At 36.1% G+C, this 24,686-nt stretch overlaps 1 protein-coding gene across 1 annotated transcript; it reads right to left on the bottom strand.

Annotated features, from left to right (window-relative positions):
• Positions 1 to 207: 207 nt before the first annotated feature.
• LOC125665515 (uncharacterized) lies at positions 208 to 22,381 on the bottom strand. The gene is made up of 19 exons (XM_048898170.2): positions 22,118 to 22,381; positions 15,480 to 15,548; positions 14,436 to 14,528; positions 14,001 to 14,090; positions 12,760 to 12,888; positions 12,252 to 12,341; positions 9,567 to 9,686; positions 9,370 to 9,459; positions 8,228 to 8,341; positions 5,748 to 5,888; positions 5,267 to 5,323; positions 5,101 to 5,181; positions 4,690 to 5,008; positions 4,406 to 4,600; positions 4,075 to 4,265; positions 2,179 to 2,274; positions 1,545 to 2,047; positions 1,368 to 1,445; positions 208 to 800 (listed from the first exon to the last, which is right to left on the bottom strand). The coding sequence occupies exons 1-19, from the start codon at positions 22,135 to 22,137 to the stop codon at positions 487 to 489; spliced, it is 2,790 nt and encodes a 929-aa protein (XP_048754127.2). The 5' UTR covers positions 22,138 to 22,381; the 3' UTR covers positions 208 to 486.
• Positions 22,382 to 24,686: the final 2,305 nt, after the last annotated feature.

The raw sequence follows: 24,686 nt of genomic DNA, 5'->3' as shown, positions 1-24,686 counted from the left end.
ACACCCTACGTGAACTAATCGGAGCATTCCATATCTTTCTAACAAGATACTGAAATGCTGGTTATCAAGATTATTTGACTAGTCGACATATTATTTAAACATCTGTCAAGTATGGCAGAAATGTGCCATCATACTGATTTTAACAGTGCTGTTGATGAAGATTAACTGTGGCTTACGTTCAGGTATTATAAGTTACACGTGTGTGGATCTGAATTGTAAATTGGTTTATTCAATAGTAACATACATGTACATAATAAAAATTACATCTGCACCATAAATCCGTATTTGACATAATTACATATTTAAAAGCTTTCGACACATTATAAAGCTGCAATAGTCAAACTTCAAGCAACGTCTTGGGTAAAACAAACAATAAAAACAAAATGAACACACATGATACAACATGCACTCGATTTAAAGAGATAAGGTTTTTTTGTATCACAGAATAGACAAAAATACTGGTCATTATGCATCACAAATTCTAAATCAATCGAAATCCTCCTTCTGTAAACCACGCCCATTTTTGTTGACGTTGGTTATGATAGTGGCCACGTCATTCCTACCAACAGTTTTTAAGGAGGATACTAAGAAATCAATCATGGCAGACCTAGCTGACTTCCCTCTCCATTCACAAAGCACTCGGAAATTGGTTCGCAGAATGTTCCCATCACAGTCATCTTTAGCACGAGCTATCCAAGCTTCATCCACGCCTAACTGAATACCGAGCATGCGCACATCTCTTTCCGACAAGACTCGTGATAGATTCATGATACTGTCATGGGACAACATTTTATTTGCACCTGAAAAAACCCCCAAACAACAGGATTAATAACGTAGAATAAGAAGTCAACGGTAAGACGTTGTGCCCTACCAGAGACCAAGGGGTGATGGATTTAACAATCATTTAAAGACCATCATATGAGTGATTCATCACCAGGACTTATGAAAATATGTACATGGATAATGTGAATAATTGATTGACATTGTAAGTAGGTATATTTTCAGCCATGTAGTAACATCACCGTATTTAGGTGACGGGTGTAAGAAATTTTGATCTATGCATGGCGCCTGCGGCCATGGCAGTGAGGATTCTACATCATGTCGATGCCTAGCATAACCTCCCGTTTTTAGGCCATATCCGAAAGACCTGTCACAATCACGTCTAATGCCAGGTGCCTGGCAAAGAGACGGTTACTATGTACATGTGTCAAACATCTTGGGGTTTGACTTGGCGCTCGGATCGCGCCCGGAAGTTCCGGTTGTGAAGCGAGCGCCTTAACAACTACTAGAGGTTACCACGACTAGTAAATTTGAAGTTAATTCTGTGCAGTTGTCTATACGTGTATACATGTGTAAATAAGACGCACCATCCTCCTTTTTCTTCATCTGCTCCCTGAGGTTGTTGCTTTCATTGTTTTTATTAAAAGATTTCGCTGTAACTTGATCTGAAAGAAAAAGAAATCACAATTTCAATTATTTGAATTTAGGGTCTATTTACCAAGCTTCAATATCAGTGAAGAAGGAAAGAGATGTACAACTCGAACCTGTGGGTAATTCAGACAGGTCCCTAACTGGGATGTTCACAGTATGAATTGGATTCCCACTGTCTTCCTCGTAAAATGCAAACGAAGCGTATGGGATTTTTTCTTGGTCTCTATGAACTTCCATCGGAATGTTCACGTGATTGTCTGCACCAATCAAATATGTGATCTTAAATGCATCTGGTGGATCAGATAAACGCAGTTTGATTTGTCCATCTGTTTTCAAAATCAGGGTTTGTTTTTGCCTTAGAGTGATGTCTTTCGACCGACTCTGTTTCACCTCAATTAGTCCTGCTTTCTGCTTGTTTTCAACGTCCTCTCGAATCATATTCTTATCAATACATTCAATCCATACGAAGAACGATCCTTCTTCCATGTTTCTTTGTGAATCATCAATGAACGTGCAGATATTACAGAGCTGAACTAATCCAAAGATCAATTGAAATTCCTTTTTAACGGTGTCTCTCATATTTAGAAATATCTTCCTAATTCTTGCAACCGCAATTCTGAAAGATGAAATTGTGAAACTACCAATGTAGGTAAATTACATATCAAGCTAATATTCTATGAATTGGCATAAGTTGTATCATCAAAGAATATTTCAGAAAGTGTAGATTGTTGTAGGTGAATTACTTACCCCCAAATGCCTTTAGTGTCCACCAAGAAGATGTTCCTATCCTTTTTAAGGCGGCACTGGGACTTATCCAAAACTTGCACCTTACCCTCAATAAATCTGCATTCAAATCAAGAAAAGAAATATATTTTTAAGAGTCCAACACATCAAATTGTCCGTATACCTAATAAAAATTGAATGATATAAAATGAAAATGCTTAACTAAAAGGTTAAGATAACGAACAGTGATCCATCGGATCCCATATATCCTATAAAGAATGCACACTTAAGAGTAAGACACATTTTCAGAGGTGTGACCAGATGCGTATGAGGAGTAAACATCCTCTGTTGGCCGGTCGCCCAGCCGTGAGACCTCTATCTTGATCAGGTAAACGGTGTAATTCGTAGTCAAAATCAGTATACGACCTAATGACAGGTTCTACAGTGTATTTGCAAATTAAATTATCATAAAGACCAAAGAATTTGCGAAATGCTTACTTTAAACGAAACTGTTGAAAACCTTTTAACATCAACTTAATGGTCTGTAGCCTGTCTCGATTTAAATATCGATCATGCGCAGAACATGCTCTTGCGTATCAAATCAGTTTTATGACTTAAACACCATTTGCAGGTGATAATGGTATATTGTTATATAAATATGGAAAGTTGAGGATGGGGAATAGTCATCCAGTTTGTCATAAAGTTGAGTTATTAGTTTGCCATTAACAATTGTGTTCAATGATTATAATGCAATTGCTTGTCATTTTGATATTATGCACAAACATTTGTATTTGTGGAATGAAATGTTCGTGGGGCAAATATTTACACTTTTTCTCAAGAAATCTTAGTTTCAAAGTTGAAAAGTCGTTGTTCTCTGTAGAACGTATATAATTTTTTTCTGTTTCCTAAGCCCTCGAATTCATGTACGTATCCCTACTGTAATACCAGCAAATATCATAACCAATGAAAATTAAGACCTTTGCAGTGATAAGGATATTTATGATTCTACCAATAAAGAGAGCTGTGATCGTAAACCTATCGGGTTATGACTAGTTGTAATCATGAACTTATCTGATGACGTGTAGTTGTGATCGTGAACTTACAATGTACCTGATGACGACCAGCTGTAATCGTGAACTTGCCTGATGATGACTAGCTGTGATCGTGAACTTTTCTGATGACAGCTAGCTGTAATCGTGAACTTATCTGATGAGGTGTAGCTGTGATCGTGAACTTATCTGATGAGGTGTAGCTGTGATCGTGAACTTATTTGTTGACTTCTAGCTGTGATCGTGAACTTATCTGTTGACTTCTAGCTGTGATCGTGGACTTATCTGATGAGGTGTAGCTGTGATCGTGAACTTATCTGATGACGTGTAGCTGTGATCGTGAACGTATCTGATGACATGTAGCTGTGATCGTGAACTTATTTGTTGACTTCTAGCTGTGATCGTGAACTTATCTGTTGACTTCTAGCTGTGATCGTGAACTTACGTGATGACGCGACGTCTAGCTGTGATCGTGAACTTACCTGATGACGTGAAGCTGTGATCTTGAACGTATCTGATGACGACTAGCTGTGATCGTGAACTTACCTGATGACGATTAGCTGTGATCGTGAACTCACCTGTTGACTTCTAGCTGTGATCGTGAACTTATGTGATGACGTGACATCTAGCTGTGATCGTGAACTTACCCGATGACGACTAGCTGTGATCGTGAACGTATCTGATGACAGTTAGCTGTGATCGTGAACTTATCTGATGACGTCTAGCTGTGATCATGAACTTACCTGATGACGATTAGCTGTGATCGTGAACTTATCTGATGACGATTAGCTGTGATCATGAACTTACCTGATGACGTCTAGCTGTGATCGTGAACTTATCTGATGACGTCTAGCTGTGATCGTGAACTTACCTGATGACGACTAGCTGTGTATCGGGGTCGTCCTCATCATCCATAGACACTTGAACTGTCAGGTTTTTTGTGGCGTCATATTCCCCGTCCATTCGGATTTCCACAGCATCAGAAGCTGACACAATACCCATAATTGAATCGGGACATCTTTCTTTTAAAGCTGCTACTTCCCTCAAATCGTATGGTATAACCTTATTTGTAAATAACAAAACAAAAAATAAATTATTCAAGAATTTACGTTAATGTCAAACGACAGTTACTGATTGCATGGCTTGAAGAGCATCATTTATTTGATATCTAAAATGTGACATATAGTTCTAATTGAAAATACCTTGATTTTGACTTGCTTTGTTTCTGTCACTAATCCAGCTGCGAACGTAACCTTGACATCTGGGTTGGACTCGCTTTTGAAGGTCGTTTCATCGGGTGACACTTCACAATTCTCCGAGAGGATTTCGACATATGCCGTAAAAGCCTCTAAGTTCTTGGTTTTAAAGGTGAGGTGAGCATCGCAGTCATTCATTTCCTGCAATCAACAACATGCATAATTATTTTCGTAAGTGTTATGTACATACCAACCTCCATTTCGTTTTTCCGCTCAAGTTTAATTAGTACCTCGTTCACTGTCTCGACGTCTGCCCAGGCACCATCTTGTTTTGCGATGACTTTGATGCTTTTGTTGTTTATACTAGACATCGGCAAGTAGGTGAAGTCTATATCAACTTCCGATGACGTTTGTAAAGGTCCGTTTCTAACGACGTAGATGTCAGAAACGAGAACCTGGTCAGACGTTAATGGAATTTCATCCAACCACGTGTCTCGATCTTTCATTGGGCAAGACCCAAGTGAGCAGTTTGCCACTTCAGTGTATACATCAGGCTTATAGTAAATCGTTGCGTCACTTCCGCTTGCGTCTTCAATACAGACTGTTACTCTAAAAATATTGATTATACTTAGAATATTGTTACAAAGTTGTGCCAGGTATCTAAGGATTATGGAAATGGACTCTGGATTAGAAATACTCACTTTCCATTTTCAACAATCTTATCAACAACACCTTTGTATACGTTTGCTAGTTTGTCGATAGCTTGTTGATCGTTCTTACAGCTGTAATAAAAAATAACAAATCGTCAACAAATGAAAGAGAGATGGAGACAAAAAATAATAATAATAGAAAGTATTAAATTCTTGCCTGTCATCGTTTTGTCCGTTCTCGTCACCATTCTGTTCATTTTTCTCGAGTATATGTCTACAAAAGTGAAATAGTAAACTTAGTAAGTGTGAAGTTCATTGATATATTATTTCACATTACACAAATTGTCATTCAATAAGTTAGCTGTTGGACCATATGTTCTCGTGGAATCACATTGTCATGGCCAGAAAACAAAGCGGTGTGGAGATTTAGCGCTTGTAGATTTTTTCTGTTTGTTGAAATTTAAATTCGATGACATGCATTTACCAAGAGAAAAACAAAAAAAGTAAGATAGATACTCTCGAAAATCATTTATTTTACATTGATTTTAAAGGAAATTGAAGGAAGTTGATGCTATATGTATAGATCACACAAGCATATTAAGCAAAAAATATGCGCGTGTCATACGAAAAATCGTAGTACCGGAACAAGGACTACTATAAAAAATATTTCATTGATAATCTTTAAATCAATTTCATACTGATTACTAAGTTCCATCTGTAAGCTGTCAAGGTTGACAAGTAGAGCATTGACGCTGGCTATTATTGCAGTAGAAGTCGCCGGAGGTTCTTCGTCTTTTGCCTGCTCCTCTGTAGCCTTGTTCTCAGTAGTCTCAGTTTCTCTACAAAAATAAGTAACCCTACACTTTTAGAATAAATTTTGATGATATCTAAATAACGCTTTTGGGTTGTCTATATGATATTCTTCAGTTAAGTGATTGTCTATGTTAATATCAGCGATACTTCAAAAGATATTGAAAAATGCAATAGTTATGGAAAATTGTCGAGGGTATTGCAGACTACATGTACATGTTGTAAAGCTTTCGTTAAATGCACTTTGCACTTTTAGTTGTGACACTATGTGAATCCAAATTACAGTGGCTGTTCAAGGTTACCCCCAGCCACCCACCCACCCCCGCGCCTAGAAAATTTCCTGGCTCCACTACTTTACTGTGAGACTTCAAGGTTTTCGATCCTGTGACTTTAGTTATGATATGCGCAAGTTTAAAACAATGCATTTTTTCCCCCGGATTTATAAGATTATAGTGCAATGTCTTTGATCAATTCTAAACTACATGTAATTACTGTTAACATTGAGAATTAGGTAATTTTGGACAATGCTATATTTTGTGGCAAAGGGCCACGTGAAAGAAACTGCTGGAAAACAGCGTAATCGTCCCTCCCCCCCCCCCCCGCGTTTATTCATTATTTCTTTTTTACATCATGCAAAATCGGAATGTTCAAAACTGATATAATGCATCGAAAGATTTTAGTGTTCCTTTGTAAATAAAAAGCAAATATATACTAAGTTGATATCTCTAAAAAAAAAAAAAAAAAAAAAAAAAAAAAAAAAATCACGTTAAATCACAAATATTTACATTCATCACTATTTATCGCTATTCTTTCAGTTCTTTTATTGGATCCATGGCAGAATTTAGTAATCATCTTCATTACAAATATTTCAAAGAGGTTTATTTCATGATGTCAGAATTAGTGATCATTTATTAATAGCAAAATTACATCGAAGGAATTTGTGAAGACGCTTTTACTTAAAAAGTATTTTTAAAGGGGCATTGAGTCATATAATTTGAGCTCAATTTTATTTTGTTTGCTTGACTAGAGTATCTTGTTGCGCTACAAGAGAGATACAGAGCTCACATTTCTTTGTTTTGTAAACAAGGTTCGTGTTGTGTTTGTTTACATAGGCTAAATATACTAGTAAAAGTTTCGCTTAAAGCAGATTTAAAATTTCAATTTACTAGGTAATTTTGAACACAGATAAACAGGTTCTAGTGCTTGTCACCTCTCATTTTGTTTTAAACGTGATATTTTCTATGAAGCAATCTGTATGTAAGCAAAAACATGGCACGAGCCTCGTTTACATAACAAGAAATTGTGAGTGTTGTATCTCACGTGTACCCCGAAATTTTGACTGACCATTAGAAATACCTTAGTTCAGCATTGTAAACATTAAGAATGTTGAAATTGAAATTTGAAAATTTTCAATTCAAATCCCGTCCATAAAACAAATCTTTCTTAAATCATTAGAGCATTTGTTCATTTGGTTCGAAGTCTCAACACGACCGTAGCTTTCATGACCAACGACACGAATAATTAGATTGCCAAATGTTCCCTTCTACAGAACAAACAACAGTTCTAAAACAAAAAAAGATAGAATATGTAAATGTACAATAAACTAGCACTAACCTATACGAAAAGTGAATATAACGAACAGTGATCAATCTCAATAGAGATCTGGGCAAACACGGACCTCTGGACACACAAGAGGTGGAATCGGGTGCCCTAGGATGAGCAAACATCCCTTGTCGACTGGTCACACCCGCCGTGAACCCAATATTTTGATCACGCAAACGGAACCATCTGCAGCCAAAATCAGTTTGGCAAGAACGGTCTAACAATCGGTATGAAACACATCAGACAGCATTTGACCCAATGATAGGTTATATTGGCAAACTAGATCATTATAACGACCATAGAATTTACGAAATGCTGACTTTAAACGAGACTGGAAACTCCTGCACCATCAACTTCTTTGTCAGTAGCCTGCCTCGATTTAAAAACTGACCATACGCAGAGCAAGCTCTTGCGTATCAAATCAGTTGAGAGATATTAACACCATATGCAGGTGATAATGGAATAGTGCAACATAACATTCATTTATTCAAAACTTTTCTGAATTTTCTGACAGAGGGACAAATCCCAAAAATCTAATTGTTCCTGTCGTTGGTCATTTTAGTACTTTAGACATGTCCATGCAGAAATAGTTTAATATTTTTATAGTCAAGGAGCCAAGAGCTTGCAATATGAATCCGAGACCGTGGGGTCTATGCATCTGGATATGAATTAAGTACATGTACATGCATCTGTCTAGAATAGCCATTACATCATAATCCTTAAATGAAGACAAACAAGAAAAGAATGTCGAATGGAGAAATCTTACTCCGCTGGTTTGGATTTTTTGGTTTGCTGTAAGACGTTTTGGGTCACGTGATGAATACTAAACAGCAGCCACATTGTCATATCTAACACAGCATCGTCTGCCACTTTAATGGATCTGTAAAGAGAAAACACAGAAGACTGCCACGTGATCTATATGTTCAATATTTACATAACATGGTGAATGTTCAGAAAGATCTATTAGATAACGTTTAACAATGGAATTACAGCACACGGTGTGTTTCCTGTTGGTTCTTCAATAGTGTAGCATCGTAACCATATACATTGTTTGAGATGTTCAAAATAAGTGACGTATCTACTGTGAAATCATTAGAATTCGTGGTGGCTCAATTTTCGTGGAATTCGTGGGTACCCCTCACCCACGAATTTACATCCTCAACGAATAAAGTCATTCCAGAGTTATCTTATTACAAATGTATAAATCCACGAAATTACGTCCCCACGAACCCGTAAAAATTCAGAAATCCACGAAAATTGGCCCTCACAAATTTAAATGATTCTACAGTATATACTGGTAGCACTAGCTTTTTATTATCATTCACGAGGTAATTAAAATGATCAAGATGTCTAGTATGTTTCTATCTTTAGAAGGAATTAGTAAATCCCTACAAAATCACTCTTTATGATTGGTTGAGAAAGACACTAGTACCCAGCTATTTAGTATAAAGTATTTAGTGTTCCCTTGGTTCTCTTCTGGCGCTGTATAAAGATTCTAGATCAGATTAAAGACCTTAAACTAATCAGTTTGTATTATCGTGTAAAACTTATACTATACCAATTTTGATGCACCAGATGCGCATTTCGACAAATAATGTCTCTTTAGTGATGCTCAAGCCGAAATTTTGGAACTTCGAAATAAAAATAAACTTGTAAGAGCTAAAAGGAAAACAACAGTGCCAAAAATATACAATAAAATCATATACTATATAGCTTGGTCAACGATGAATTGTATCAATGATAATATTCAAATGAATGCTCCAAGCTGAAAAAAAGAAGAAGAAAAAACAAACCCAACCAACCAATTTTTGTTATCGCTCAAGTACGGATCCTTTAGCTCCAGTAAGTACAATGTTGAGTACTCTTTTAGTCGTGGTATCCCTAAACAAAATCAGTAGGGTGACTTACGTGTTGAGCATGGCTTGTATTAGTCGATTGAGAGTGTCTGCTATCTGGTTTACACTCTCTGTTGCTGTCTCTAGAACTTTGTTGCCACAGCTATATAAATATAAAAGTAACAACAAAGGCGTTATATGATCTTACACTTTGAAATCTAACAACCAGGTATTTGATTAATACTTTTGAAGCAAAGCTACGATTCGTACTCATTTGGTATGGCATGCTGAGTCAGGTTGACTGTCGTCGATGTAAACTTCACACAGGAAGAACATGTGTCGGCGATTTTCTTTGATAGTTGTTCGAATTCACTCTGATTTTCCCAAAACCTAGAAAATAATAACATTGAATTGTTCAAGGAACGGAGTTATACTGTAACTAATATATTGCTTGTGTATCCTGTTTTGAGATAGTTTACACTTTTTATAATCCTCTGATATCAGTCTTGTCTTCTACATTATATATTCTTGCTATTTTGTGTAAATTATTCAGTATTATGATGGCATTGTCATATGGAGCCATGCATACATTCACACCCTGCTAAATCTTAAAGACATACAAAAATACATTAAATCTAACAACATATTGATTTACTCCAAACTAGAGTTCACTCCTTTTGTAGTGCTCAATATAGATACAGGAATTCATAGCTATATTTCTCAATTAAATGTATAGGTAATTCATGCATTTGCATGTCGTTAAGATTTAATAGGATTTGCAGCAGTTCTTTTTAAAGCCATGGGGTATTCAGGGTAAGATTTGTGTTTTCAAAAAATGTGAACGTATACCTGGAAGAGCATCAAATTGCTGTATGGGTATGTTATCATTATATTATATAACACGTTCATCAACCAATCTATCCAATCACACAAGGTAAATCATCGTCCGTCATATCTTTGTATTCCTTGGACAATTCAGAGATACTGTCTATCAGACTCTCGTCTACATAATTCAAAACCGCCACTGTCACAGGCGAAACAGAACAAAACCACCACTGTCACAGGCGAAACAGAACAAAACCACCACTGTCACAGGCGAAACAGAACAAAACCACCACTGTCACAGGAGAAACAGAACAAAACCGCCTCTGTCACAGGCGAAACAGTACAAAACCACCACTGTCACAGGTGAAACGGTACAAAACCGCCACTGTCACAGGCGAAACACCAAAACCGCCACTGTCACAGGCGAAACAGAACAAAACCGCCACTGTCACAGGCGAAACAGAACAAAACCACCACTGTCACAGGCGAAACAGAACAAAACCACCACTGTCACAGGCGAAACAGAACAAAACCGCCACTGTCACAGGCGAAACAGTACAAAACCGCCACTGTCACAGGCGAAACGGTACAAAACCGCCACTGTCACAGGCGAAACAACAAAACCGCCACTGTCACAGGTGAAACAGAACAAAACCACCACTGTCACAGGCGAAACAGAAAATACCGCCACTGTCACAGGCCAAACAGAACAAAACCGCCACTGTCACAGGCGAAACAGTACAAAACCGCCACTGTCACAGGCGAAACGGTACAAAACCGCCACTGTCACAGGCGAAACAGAACAAAACCACCACTGTCACAGGCGAAACAGAACAAAACCACCACTGTCACAGGCGAAACAGAACAAAACCGCCACTGTCACAGGCGAAACAGTACAAAACCGCCACTGTCACAGGCGAAACGGTACAAAACCGCCACTGTCACAGGTGAAACACCAAAACCGCCACTGTCACAGGCGAAACAGAACAAAACCACCACTGTCACAGGCGAAACAGAACAAAACCACCACTGTCACAGGCGAAACAGAACAAAACCGCCACTGTCACAGGCGAAACAGAACAAAACCGTCACTGTCACAGGCGAAACAGAACAAAACCACCACTGTCACAGGCGAAACAGAACAAAACCGCCACTGTCACAGCGAAACAGTACAAAACCCACTTTTGAAAAACAATGCAAGGGAAAAATGAATTTCCTGTGGGATTGTGATAGATTCCATTGAGAATTTTGTAAACCCTGTAGGATTTCCAGTTCTTTATATAGAAAAATAAATGTCTACAGTATAATATATTTTCTATAAGTAAAATAAAATTTACTGTGGGTTTTGACAACGATTCACGTTATCTAATTCTTCCAAAAGGATTGCTGGTTTTTTTTTTTTAAATCCAATGTTTTGCTTTTAGGGGAAATTTAGTTTTCCTACAATATGAAAAGTATCTTAGATTTTAATTACATTTTCTGGTATTGATTTTCTTAAAAAGAAAATTTCTCCTGTCAGGTAAAAATCAACAGCAACAAAAGCAGTCCCAAAGTTTTCATACGTTGCTCTATCCCACTGTAAGGAAGGCGTGCAGAGAGTCAGTTTGTATTTTGGGACTAATAAGATTGGTCTAAGAATAATACATTTTGCTCCCTTCCTATTATCTATGTTTTTTTAAATCTAAAACCTACAACGTAACAACGAGTTTATGATCAATCATATCCAAATATGACATGTGTAACCTTTTTGTGACGTTATATAGTACTTCGAGGGGAAATCAAGTGATTTCAATCCTGTTTGTTTTTAATATATAAAATCCACATTTTGGCTACTCTGAAATCATCATTGTTTGTGGGGGATTGATGTTCGTGAATTTCATGGGTCACTCTTGCCCACGAATTTACGTGTCCTCGAACATTTGTTTAAACCAAGTAGAGTTATCTTTCCTAGTGACATCGTATCGCTCACCCACGAAATTACATCCTCACGAACCAGCAAAATTTTTCTTACCCACGAACATTGGCCCCCACGAATTAAAATGATTCCACAGTATTCATTGTTTTGATATTTCTATCCACTTCCGGTTTATGTAACGGACACTGCAGCACGATGTAAAACTAATAACTTACCGTTCTATCAATGGAATCATCAAGTCTACTGTTGCAGTTGAGCAACTTTTCCAGAGCTCTAGGATGTCTAGGCACGTCTTGTTGTAAAACCTGTAATGGGTCAATATGTGGCCTTAGAAAGGAGGTTATGTATTTCAATTATAAACCTCCCGTGGGGATCCGGGTTAGAACTGGTCCTCAGTACCCCTTGTTTGTCGTAAGAGGCGACTAAATGGGGGCGGTCCTTCGGATGAGATAGAAAAAAAACCCGAGGTCTTATGTCACCGCAGGTGTGGCAGGATAAAGAGCCCTACTCAAAGGCCGTCAGCGCCGAACATAGGCCTCAATTTTGCAGCACTTCACCGGCAATGGTGACGTCTCCATATGAGTTAAAGATTTCCGAGAGGGACGTCAAACGATATACATACAATCAATCAATCAATCAATTTTAAACTAAAACTCGATGCGTATAATTATTATTAAAGAAAAAATTAATGCATTGTAGTACTACGTGTATATGTTCTCTTACTTTTTGGCCAATTCTTCCTCTTCAAATATGTGGGACATGAACTCGCTGTAATCCGATGACATAACATTGATCGTTTTGCAAAATTCATCATAAACTGCTGCCAATTTATCAGCTTCTGATGAATCCATGCTAAATTTCAGAAGAAAATTCCCAAATTATTTTAATTCAACGTCTGAATCATAACTTTCTGCAAACGGAAAAAAGGAATAATTTCAGATCAGGATCTGATAATCAAAGTGAAGGAATGAAGATATATTGTACTGACGGTGCTTCATTATCTAAATCATTGTTAAATTGGGTCATTCTAATTAAGCGTGGTTTTGAAAAACGAATTTCACACTGCAACAGTTTATGTCCACGATTCAAGTCATTTATGTAATCTAATAAATCCTATAAAGAATTCAAAATTACGAGCAAGACAAACACGGACCCCTGGATATACAAGAGGTGGGGTCAGGTGCCTAGGAGGAGTAAACATCCCCTGTTGACTGGTAACACCCGTCGTGAGCCATAAAAGCGTTTCTGTTTAATTCAGTAAGCAAAGGACGGCCTATCAATTGGTATGAAACACGTCAGATAACATTCGACCGGATGTCAGATTGTATTTGCAAATTGAATCATTATATAACGACCATAGAATCTGAAACATGCTGACCATTGAAATCCATGTAACATTATCTTGTTTGTCAGTAGCCTATCTTGATTTGAATATTGGTCATTTGCAGAACATGTTCTCTCGAATATAATCAGTTGAGAGACATTCATATTCAGTCATTCTATTGATTGGGATATCAAATGTGTTTAAAACTTAAGCATGATCTTGAAGAATGTCTTCTTTGGAAAAGCAAGTCGGAGTATAAGTGTGATTACCAATTGTGGAAGTAAAGCCTAGTTCTATTTTAATAGAGTTGTAATAATTAGCCTTACAAACAAAACAATGTTGTTACAAGCTTTGTCAGCTGGAACCAATTCATATTCCCCATGTAACCTGTCCAATATTCTTTCACTAAACACAGAAGGATAGACAGTACGGTACGCACTTTTATTTGAATGCGTCTAATTGGAGATTTTGATATTCCCTTTATGCTTCTTTATCTATTCTGACAAGGTATATCCTATTTGTTTGCAGGAGAGCTGCAGTTCCTTAACTAGAGGAAAAGTAAAGTAATCATGACAGCATATTGGAATGTGCAATAAAAAGGCTGTGAGAACCCTGATGTGTGATCTTGATCACGTCTCACCTCGTCATATGAGAAATCTTGCCCTTAAGTTTGGAGCACACCCGGATTGAACTTGGCAGTCCTAAGTCCTCTGTTTGACGCCATCTTTGTCTAGTATGAATCAGAAAGAATTATGAGAGATGATGTCATAGCTTTCTTGACGCATTACAATAGTTGTGCATGATTGTTATAAATAAGTCAAAGAATGATTTGCATAACCAGATATTAGTGATAATAATGTTTAAATATATTATCTCAAGTAATTCGTAGCTTTGGGGAACATATATACGTCATGATTATCTAAAAACATTTATCACTCAGCCTTTTCAATCATTACTAAACCGTTTCAACTATCTACAAATATTTTCAAACATCTATACACATTTTTATCAACATCTTATGAATTGCTATAGAGAGGTCTGTCATGTCTTGCTGAGGTTTATATAGAAGATTTACCTGTGAGTGAAGGAGGTATCCGACAAGGCGATTCGGATCTTTTCTATGTCCTCCTTAAGAATTACCAGGGGATCGTCTCTCTCATCGACTTGCCTTTTAATGAAAATCATTAAAACGTCAATGTTACAAATGGAGAGGGCTTACATAGACAATGCCTGTTGTCCAATCCATTTATATTTTCTACATAGTAAAATATTATTCAAATCAAAATGAAGTTAATGTTGAAATGTGATTGGGTGGATGTTATTTTCGCCATTTTGACAATATCTCAGCTATATTTCGGCGACAAACAGATAACGTTAATAAAAATGCATGTTTTTCTTTAAAAAAGTTTCACAATAGCCCTGATCCTCTTTTCCGAATACTACCATATGTTGTCTTGTACAATAGTTCTCTAGTATAGATATTTATATGTTGACTTGTACAATAGTTCTCTAGTATAGATATTTATATGTTGACTTGTACAATAATTCTCTTGTAGATATTCATATATTGTCTTATACAAGAATCCCTGAGTAGATATTTATATGTTGACTTGTACAATAATTCTCTAGTAGATATTTATATGTTGACTTGTACAATAACCATGTAAAAGATATTCTTACTTGTAGTTCATTTTAAAAGAATTTAGTTAATTCAGCATGCATTTATATTTAAATGTATATATCTATCTAATCTAAGCCTAATTAATGGCTAGTGTGTGTATTTATAGTTTCATTTTCCGACAAGACTACTTCTTAATGGCATGGTTTGGCAACATTAAAATCGTTTGCTTTAATGGGGGCACAGTTAAACAATACCCCCCCCCCCAAAAAAAAAAAAAACCCAAGTATTATTTCAATTATCCCTCGTAACACATGTAATAAGAATCTATTTGTCCTGGATTGTATCATATAGACATTTTTTTTTATCACATTTATCTGTCGAAACAAGCTCAAAGAAGGACATCATCAACAAACATGACTAGGACATTTATTTTTCTTTTCACTCAGTCTCCCATCTCCACATTTTGTTTTGCTTGTTTTACATTATCGCGTCGCTCACCTCTGATTTCCTTTGCCCATGTTTCCCGCCTGTCGTTTTGCCTTTCTTTCACGCTCTCTCTTTCTTGTGCTGTTGAACAGAAACAGTATGAAACATTATTAGAATTTTTTGAATACTCCCAAACATACATATTTTAATGGTACAAATCAAGCATCTGTTCTCAGTATTGTTATTGGTAAGTTCATCAATTGTTACAGTAAATAACAGCATGTCACGTGTTACTGCTGTGTTAACCAAATGTTACAGTATATAAATGTAACTGCTTGTCACGTGTCTGTCGATAATGTTATTGGTAAGTTCATCAATTGTTACAGTAAATAACAGCATGTCACGTGTTACTGCTGTGTTAACCAAATGTTACAGTATATAAATGTAACTGCTTGTCACGTGTCTGTTGGTAATGTTACTGGTATGTTAATTAATTGTTAGAGTAAATAACAGCTTGTCACGTGTCTGTTGGTAATGTTACTGGTATGTTAATTAATTGTTAGAGTAAATAACAGCTTGTCACGTGTCTGTTGGTAATGTCAATGGTATGTTAATCAATTGTTACAGTAAATAACAGCTTGCCACGTGTCTGTTGGTAATGTCAATGGTATGTTAATTAATTGTTACAGTAAATAACAGCTTGTCACGTGTCTGTCGGTAATGTTACTGTTATGTACATCAATTGTGACAGTAAAAAAGACCTTGTCACGTGTCTTTCAGTTATGGAATGGATTACTTTAAATTCGAATACTGAATCATTATCAATTCAATTTGTTAAAGAGTACATTACGCTACATTACCTATAGAAAAGTGCAAACATGGGTGCTGTTGTTGAGACGGTTTCATATAAATATGGAATTCTAAAAAGTGTCTTTCTTTTTAAAGATATTTTATATTAAACTGGAAATGCTTTCAAAATTGTTGAAGATTTTTTTTTTTTTTTTTTTTTTTTTTTTTGTTTGAGGGAAAAATGTACTTGCATGATAAAATATGAAATTCATGATAATGATTGAGGGTACAGTCCCTGCTCAACTTACGTTATTCATAATTAATGGAAATGGATTAAAATCGATTTAAAATAATGGCACCACGGTATAAAAGCCATGGAATGAAGCAGACCAGAGTTTAATGGAGTCAGGTAGGACTTCAAATCAATGGTTTCTTGACGAAGACAATCTTGACATGGGATTGCGTTTAAGAGGAATGTTTTCTGCCCATTCCATTATCTGTTTATCTTAATAGTTATCTACTAGTTTATGTACACATTTATTGGCACGTGTTCATACCATGTAAATTGCTGAAACCTTTTACAAATAATGTTGCGGTTTATTGTTATGGTTATTTTTGACGTGTTTTGTTTTTTTATTTTATATTAGTTTGTCACGTCCTTGTGCATGTTTTTCTCCACAAATTAGTTTTAATTACTTGAACTTCATTTAGAGTAACTATTTGTATCAATAATATAGGTAATAAAAATTTGAATGACGCAAGGGCGCAAGCATAGAACACACATGGCAGGATGAGGATACATAAAAAATGAAGATAATGAACGATAATTAATTTCATAAATCCCCATAAAGAATTTTACAAATTGAGAGTTGGGCAAGCACTAACCTCTGGACACACGAGAGATGGGATTAAGTGCCTAGGAGGAGTAAACGTCCTCATATAATGCTCACAATAAGAGCACACACAGTGTTCACACTGAGAACGTGCATGATGTTCACAAAAACAACACACATATTGTTCACAAAAAGAAAACACATGATGTTCACAATAAGGACATACACAATGTTCACAATGCAAACACATACCATGCACAATAAGGATCATGTTCAATGTTTAGGAATACGAACTATGTCCACAATGATAATACGCGCAATGTTCACAATTAGTGTATGTACAATGTTCACAATAAGAGTACGTGCAATGTTCACAATAAGAGTACGTCCAATGTTCACAATATGAGTACGTGTAATATTCACAATTAGAGTACGTGTAATGTTCACAATTAGAGTACGTGTAATATTCACAATTAGAGTACGTGTAATGTTCACAATTAGAGTACGTGTAATATTCACAATTAGAGTACGTACAATGTTCACAATAAGAGAACGTGCAATGTTCACAATAGGGACACAAATTATAATGCTGATATGACATAAGCTTGAAAAGTATGGATGTCGGTACATTAATATTCTGTAAATCGAGGTTTGTGATATTCTGTACACTGAGGTTTGTAATATTCTGTACACCGAGGTTTGTGATATTCTGTACATCGAGATTTGTGATATTCCGTACATCGAGATTTGTGATATTCTGTACACCGCGGTTTGTGATATTCTGTACACCGAGGTTTGTGATATTCTGTACACCGCGGTTTGTGATATTCTGTACACCGAGCTTTGTGATATTCTGTACATCGAGGTTTGTAATATTCTGTACATCGAGGTTTGAGATATTCTGTACATCGAGGTTTGTGATATTCTGTACACCGAGGTTTGTGATATTCTGTACATCGAGATTTGTGATATTCTGTACACCGAGGTTTGTGATATTCTGTACATCGAGGTTTGTGATATTATGTACACTGAGGTTTGTGATATTCTGTACATCGAGGTTTGTGATATTCTGTACATCGAGGTTAGTGATATTCTGTACACTGAGGTTTGTGATATTCTGTACATCGAGGCTTGTGATATTCTGTACACTGAGGTTTGTGATATTCTGTACACCGAGGTTTGTGATATTCTGTACACCGAGGTTTGTGATATTCTGTACATCGAGGTTGTGATATTCTGTACACCGAGGTTTTTAATATTCTGTACATCGAGGTTTGTGATATTCTGTACACCGAGGTTTTTGATATTCTGTATACTGAGGTTTGTGATATTCTGTACACCGAGGTTTGTGATATACTGTATATCGAGATTTGTGATATTCTGTATATCGAATTTTTTGATATTCTGTACATCAAGGTTTGTGATATTCTGAACACTGATGTTTGTGATATTCTGTACACTTAAGTTTGTGATATTCTGTACATCGAGATTTGTGATATTATGTACATCGAAGTTTGTGATATTGTGTACATCGATGTTTGTGATATTCTGTACACCGAGGTTTGTGATATTCTGTACACCGAGGTTTGTGATATTCTGTACACCGAGGTTTGTGATATTCTGTACACCGAGGTTTTTGATATTCTGTACATCGAGGTTTGTGATATTCTTTATATCGAGGCTTGTGATATTCTGTAGACTGAGGTTTGTGATATTCTGTACACCGAGGTTTGTGATATTCTGTACATCGAGGTTTGTGATATTCTGTACACCGAGGTTTGTGATATTCTGTACATCGAGGTTTGTGATATTCTGTACACCGATGTTTGTGATATTCTGTATACTGAGGTTTGTGATATTCTGTACATCGAGGTTCGTGATATTCTGTACACCGAGGTTTGTAATATTCTGTAAATCGAGGTTTGTGATATTCTATAATCGAGGTTTGTGATATTCTGTACATCGAGGTTTGTGATATTCTGTAGATTGATGTTTGTGATATTCTGTACACTGATGTTTGTGATATTCTGTACACTTAGGTTTGTGATATTCTGTACATCGAGATTTGTGATATTCTGTACATCGAAGTTTGTGATATTCTGTACATCGATGTTTGTGATATTCTGTACACCGAAGTTTGTAATATTTTGTACACCGAGGTTTGTGATATTCTGTACACCGAGGTTTGTGATATTCTGTACATCGAGGTTTGTGATATTCTGTACAACGAGGTTTGTGATATTCTGTACATCGAGGTTTGTGATATTCTGTAGACTGATGTTTGTGATATTCTGTACACTGATGTTTGTGATATTCTGTACACTTAGGTTTGTGATATTATGTACATCGAGATTTGTGATATTCTGTACATCGAAGTTCGTGATATTCTGTACATCGATGTTTGTGATATTCTGTACACCGAAGTTTGTAATATTTTGTACACCGAGGTTTGTGATATTCTGTACACCGAGGTTTGTGATATTCTGTACACCGAGGTTTGTGATATTCTGTACATCGAGGTTTGTGATATTCTGTAAATCGAGGTTTGTGATATTCTATACATCGAGGTTTTTGATATTCTGTACATCGAGGTTTGTGATATTCTGTACACCGAGGTTTGTGATATTCTATACATCGAGGTTTGTGATATTCTGTACACCGAGGTTTGTGATATTCTGTACACTGAGGTTTGTGATATTCTGTACACCGAGGTTTGTGATATTCTGTACATCGAGGTTTGTGATATTCTGCACACCGAGGTTTGTGATATTCTGTACATCGAGGTTTGTGATATTCTGTACATCGAGGTTTGTGATATTCTGTACACCGAGGTTTGTGATATTCTGTACACTGAGGTTTGTAATATTCTGTACATCGAAGTTTGTGATATTTTGTACACTGAGGTTTGTGATATTCTGTACACCGGGGTTTGTGATATTCTGTACATCGAGGTTTGTAATGCAAGGTGAAGATAACGAACAGTGATCAATCTCATAACTCCTATAAGCAATACAAAATAGATAGTTAGGCAAACACGGACCCCTGGACACACCAGAGGTGGGATCAGGTGCCTAGGAGGAGTAAGCATCCCCTGTTGACCGGTCACACCCGACGTGAGCCCTATATCTTGATCAGGTACAGTATATTTTCGCTTGCTAAATCTGCGCTAACATTTTCAAAATAAAGCGCCCCAGAAATTATCAGATGTAAGTGGTATCAATGTTTTGGATACGGTTGGAGGTTCCAGTACTGAAGCGGATAATTCATTCCAATACCTTATACATGTACTAACATTCACATTGATTGCAAGCAGTGCTTTGTAATGGGGAAAAGGTGCCGTCAACTTCAATAAATAGGGGAAATATCGCAGAATAGGTATATTTATCAATTTACTTTAGAAGCAGCATGGCACTTGTAAGACTTCATAAGACTCATTGCTGTTAATAATTTTAGTTAGATAAATATAGAATTTGGATACAGTTTGTGTTTAGATAAATAATTCAAGATGTTTTATTTTGATGTCATTCTTTTTGTTCACAATTGTGTTAAATTAATTTTCAAAAAAAGAGTAATTATCTAAATTGAAAGCTTGAATCGATGATGATTAAGTATATATTATTCAGATTTCGTTCTTCAATGACGCGTGTTCATGTCAAGGATTCGTGCCTATAGAATTCCAATATCAGATTATGATGGAAAATGGTATTCAGATGCTGCCAAATTTGTGATTTCTTTCCCGATCCATAACAACATACAATATGGAGAAATACACTGAAAGATACGATTGACAATCTTTATAAAACAGTGATTGGTTTGGGATTAAAGTTGATGTGAAGGTGTTGGATAGTCAATGAATTTAAATCATACCAACATGCATGTATTTGTTAAAAAGGTTTTTATTGACACATAAATGACGGTCTAACATTGAAAATTTTAAAGCAGGAATGCTTTTAGTGGAATGCCCATCAAATGTCGATATACTTGATGGAAAAGTTTCGCCCACTGAGATTTTATACAATTTGATCAATTTACACCTACTATAAAATAGTCCGATATATAAACGAAGTTTTTCGTTTTATTTTATATAAATTGAAGTAGTTTTGGAGACAAAACCCAGAAAAGGAATTTTAAAAAAGCACTTGAAGCTGTGCAGTGTATGTATGTGCAAGTTGCTTTATTAGTGTTGGGCCCTGTGAGGGTCTGGGTTAGAGTAGGCCCTCATTACCCTTTGCTTGTCGTAAAAGGTGACTAAATGGGGTGGTCCTTCGGATGAAACCGAAAAATCCGGGGTCCCGTTACACAGCAGGTATGGCACAATAAAGACCCCTTGCTGCTCAAACGCCGTAAGCGCCGAACATACACATGCAGGCTTAGATTTTACAGCCCTTCATCGGCAATGATGACGTCACCATATCATATGAGTGAAAAATTCTCAAGCGGGACGTTAAACAATATACAATCAATCAGTCAATATTAGTGTGGGAAACCGACTTCTGTTGCAAAACGGAAACAACGAAATATTTTTTTAAAGAACATACATATTAGAAACCATTAAAAAACATTGGTTGTTTATCATTGGATACTTGGATTTTAAAAGAATATATTTGTTAGATCTGACGTGAAATAGGACACGTTTGGCATGTTAAATCTCTATTCTCTGTTTGACGCAGCTTGTGAAGAGCATCAGATTAATCGCTTGTAAGTACTTATAGTTATACATGTATTGTACAGACTGAAAGCTACTCACTTTCAACATCACGAATAGTTGGCATTTTGTGTGGCAGAGCTTATGCCTTCAAGCATTATTTTGAGCATTTACTTGATCTTTAAAAAATACCAGTATCGTGAGAGTCTGAGACATGCATTTATTGCAGAGTTCCTTACAATGTATCTGCCGACACTTTCATTAACATGTAAATACTTAATAAATTCATTTAAATTTTATCTTCACGTAAGTGAGGGAAACTTGAACTAAAATATAAACATATTCATAAATGATCCAAATCATTGATACTGATAAATCAAAATAGAAAACAAGCTTGATAATTATTCATCAGTTACATGCATTGTGTCGGTCATTTGTCTTACCTATAAAAAGAGGCCGCCATGTTTTCACAAAATCCAAGACACAGTACCACTGTAGCTAGGTGTATCTCAGCACGTGCTCCAATGAAGGAGATTTATAATTAAATGGAATTATGTGATATAGAAACTCCAAATCCAAAACGAGAAGAACCTATATGAGAGTATTTACATACTGAACGTGGTGTGCAGTCGGCCGGGTGTTTGGGTTTTAAAAATCTCTAGGTGCTCTCTTTTTTCCCAGCCAGAATAAGCTTGTATGTTAGAAAGGGATTTGCTGGCACGTCAATTATACCGTGGAGATTTAAATTATAGATTTTTGAAAGGTAATTTGGAAGATATATAGGATATTATTGGAATAGGATAAGGGGAGAAAAAACACCAACAAAATTCTGTAGATACCTGTTCATTGTGTGAAACGGATGTTTGCTTTTGCTTTTTTTATCGTAAAGTTTGGATCGATGAAGGTCTCACACTTGTACATTTTCTTCCGTTATACATTGAATATCCATGACTTTAAGCTTCAATTGATATTGTGAAAGCAAGACTAAGGGGAATCAAAGTACTGAAAGTACTGAAATGCTATAAGCAATGCAGTTGCATAATAACATGTGTAAAAATAATGGGAAAGTATTCAGACAAGAAGAAACAGCTCTTTCATTAACCTGTTTTAGCGCACATATTTCCAAAAGAAACATTCGTCATTTCCACACCAATTATATTCATATTAGGCATAAAAATGATACCGCAATTTGGAAGAAGCGAAAATAGCATTTTTTGTCTAATCAAGATGAAACAAGGTTTAGCGCAAAATTAATAGAAATATTGGTCAATTATTCCAATATTCCCTCCAATAGTACTTTTCTAATTAATGATTCTGATACTGTTATTGAATGATCCAGTCTGCTTGAAGAGGCACATCTTGGTACTCTCTTCTGTTTCCAAATTGTCAAAAAATTATAAAATAAAAATACAGTATACAGCATTTTTCATTTACTACTACTTTTTAAAACCAAAAGCCTTCAGAATGGACGTAATATACAGCACTATCTTGTGAGCTTTAATTCTGGATTTTTAAAGAATCTACATGCATATAAGTATTACGCTTAACTACATTTAGATATATGTGGAATTGCAAGGCCACGAACTAGGAACACAAGACATCTACCAACAAATTTATTAAAAGACTACATCATTAGACAAAGACATAGGTTATTTGTAGATCAAAGTTCAAAATCAAAGGTCAGTATCCATGGTACCATACACATTGGATCCGGGTAGAATATAAGATCCTCAGTACGAATTGCTTGTCTTTAGAAGCTACTAAATGGGGCGGTCCTTCGGAAAAGACCGCAAAACTGAGACCCTATGTCACAGCAGGTGTGACACGATAAAGATATCTCCCTGCGCAAAGATCGTAAGAGCCGAGCATAGACCTAAATTTTGCAGCCCTTCATCGGCAATGATGACATCTCCATGTGTGTGAAAGATTCTCGAGAGGGACGTTAAACAACATTTGCATTTGGTGATCACTCGGTACATGTCATATATCAAAAGCCCGCCACAAAAAAGTAACAGCCGGGACACAATCTGTAGCAGGTAGCGATACAAATTATTATCTTGAAGTCTTCAAATATCTTAATTGTCTCTTCCTTCCTCCGTCTTGTTTACATAAGTATTCCCACACACGTGTGCCACGCGAAATATGTAAAATGATGTTAACTCGTTCGTTGTTTAAAGATTTACACAAAGCGAATACAGAATTTGTTAATTCATTTCAGGTATATTTCATCATAATTCTGTAAGAATATTAGTTCACGAATCGCCACATCGTTTGTATTTTCACGAAAGTAATACGAAGTCCTTATTCTCCTAACCTCCTCCTTATATTCATGCGCGATTAATAATATATTTTCTATTTCGAAAGAATTCATATTAAGTTCTCACGTTCTTTCACAAACACAAACAATGTTAGTCCTCCATTGACATTATTAAGAATGTCATGTGCACGGCAATTATTTCATCTAACAAAACAATTAACATAATACACTGGCAGTCAAACTATATTCAGTTGCGTATGACGGCGGTGGTGAAGAGGACAATACGCAGGACGGACCCGATGTCATGGAATAGCTGGCTACGCGAGTCAACTCATTAAAAAATCATTAATGATGTTTAATAGTTTTTAATGATTTCTTTGTATAATTCTAATTATAACCACTGAAAACTATTTGACATGTGCTATTGTTTACAGTTTTATCTCAAGTTCACGGTTCGTAAATGGCTTGGATGTAAAACTTATACGGTACCAACTTTGATGCACCATATGCGCATTTCGAAAGTGATGCTCAACCGAAATGTTTGAAATCCGAAATAACAATGAAGTTTTAGAGCTATTATAGGGAAAAACAGTGTGCCAAAAAATGGAGTCAAATTCGTCTAAGGATAAGTGCTATGCGTGAGGGAGATAATCCTTAATTTTGAAATGAATTTCTAAATTTTATAACAGCAATTAAATATACATCGTACTAGGATCTATAACGTTACTTGTATTTGTCTCTCTTGTGAAACATTA

This window comes from Ostrea edulis, chromosome 10 (genome assembly GCF_947568905.1).
Source record: "Ostrea edulis chromosome 10, xbOstEdul1.1, whole genome shotgun sequence".
In the NCBI taxonomy this organism is placed as follows: Eukaryota; Metazoa; Mollusca; class Bivalvia; order Ostreida; family Ostreidae; genus Ostrea; species Ostrea edulis.
Note: the sequence above shows the minus strand (reverse complement) of the source record. Positions and strands in the feature narration are given on the sequence as shown.

Excerpts from the sequence above, each read along its gene's own strand:
- LOC125665515 (XM_048898170.2), bottom strand. The coding sequence starts at position 22,137 with ATGGCGGCCTCTTTTTATAG. Across the intron at positions 9,687-12,251 it reads ATGATTCCATTGATAGAACG|GTTTTGGGAAAATCAGAGTG; the intron begins GTAAGTTATTAG and ends ATTATTTTCTAG. Across the intron at positions 1,446-1,544 it reads CCTGTCTGAATTACCCACAG|ATCAAGTTACAGCGAAATCT; the intron begins GTTCGAGTTGTA and ends TTTTTCTTTCAG.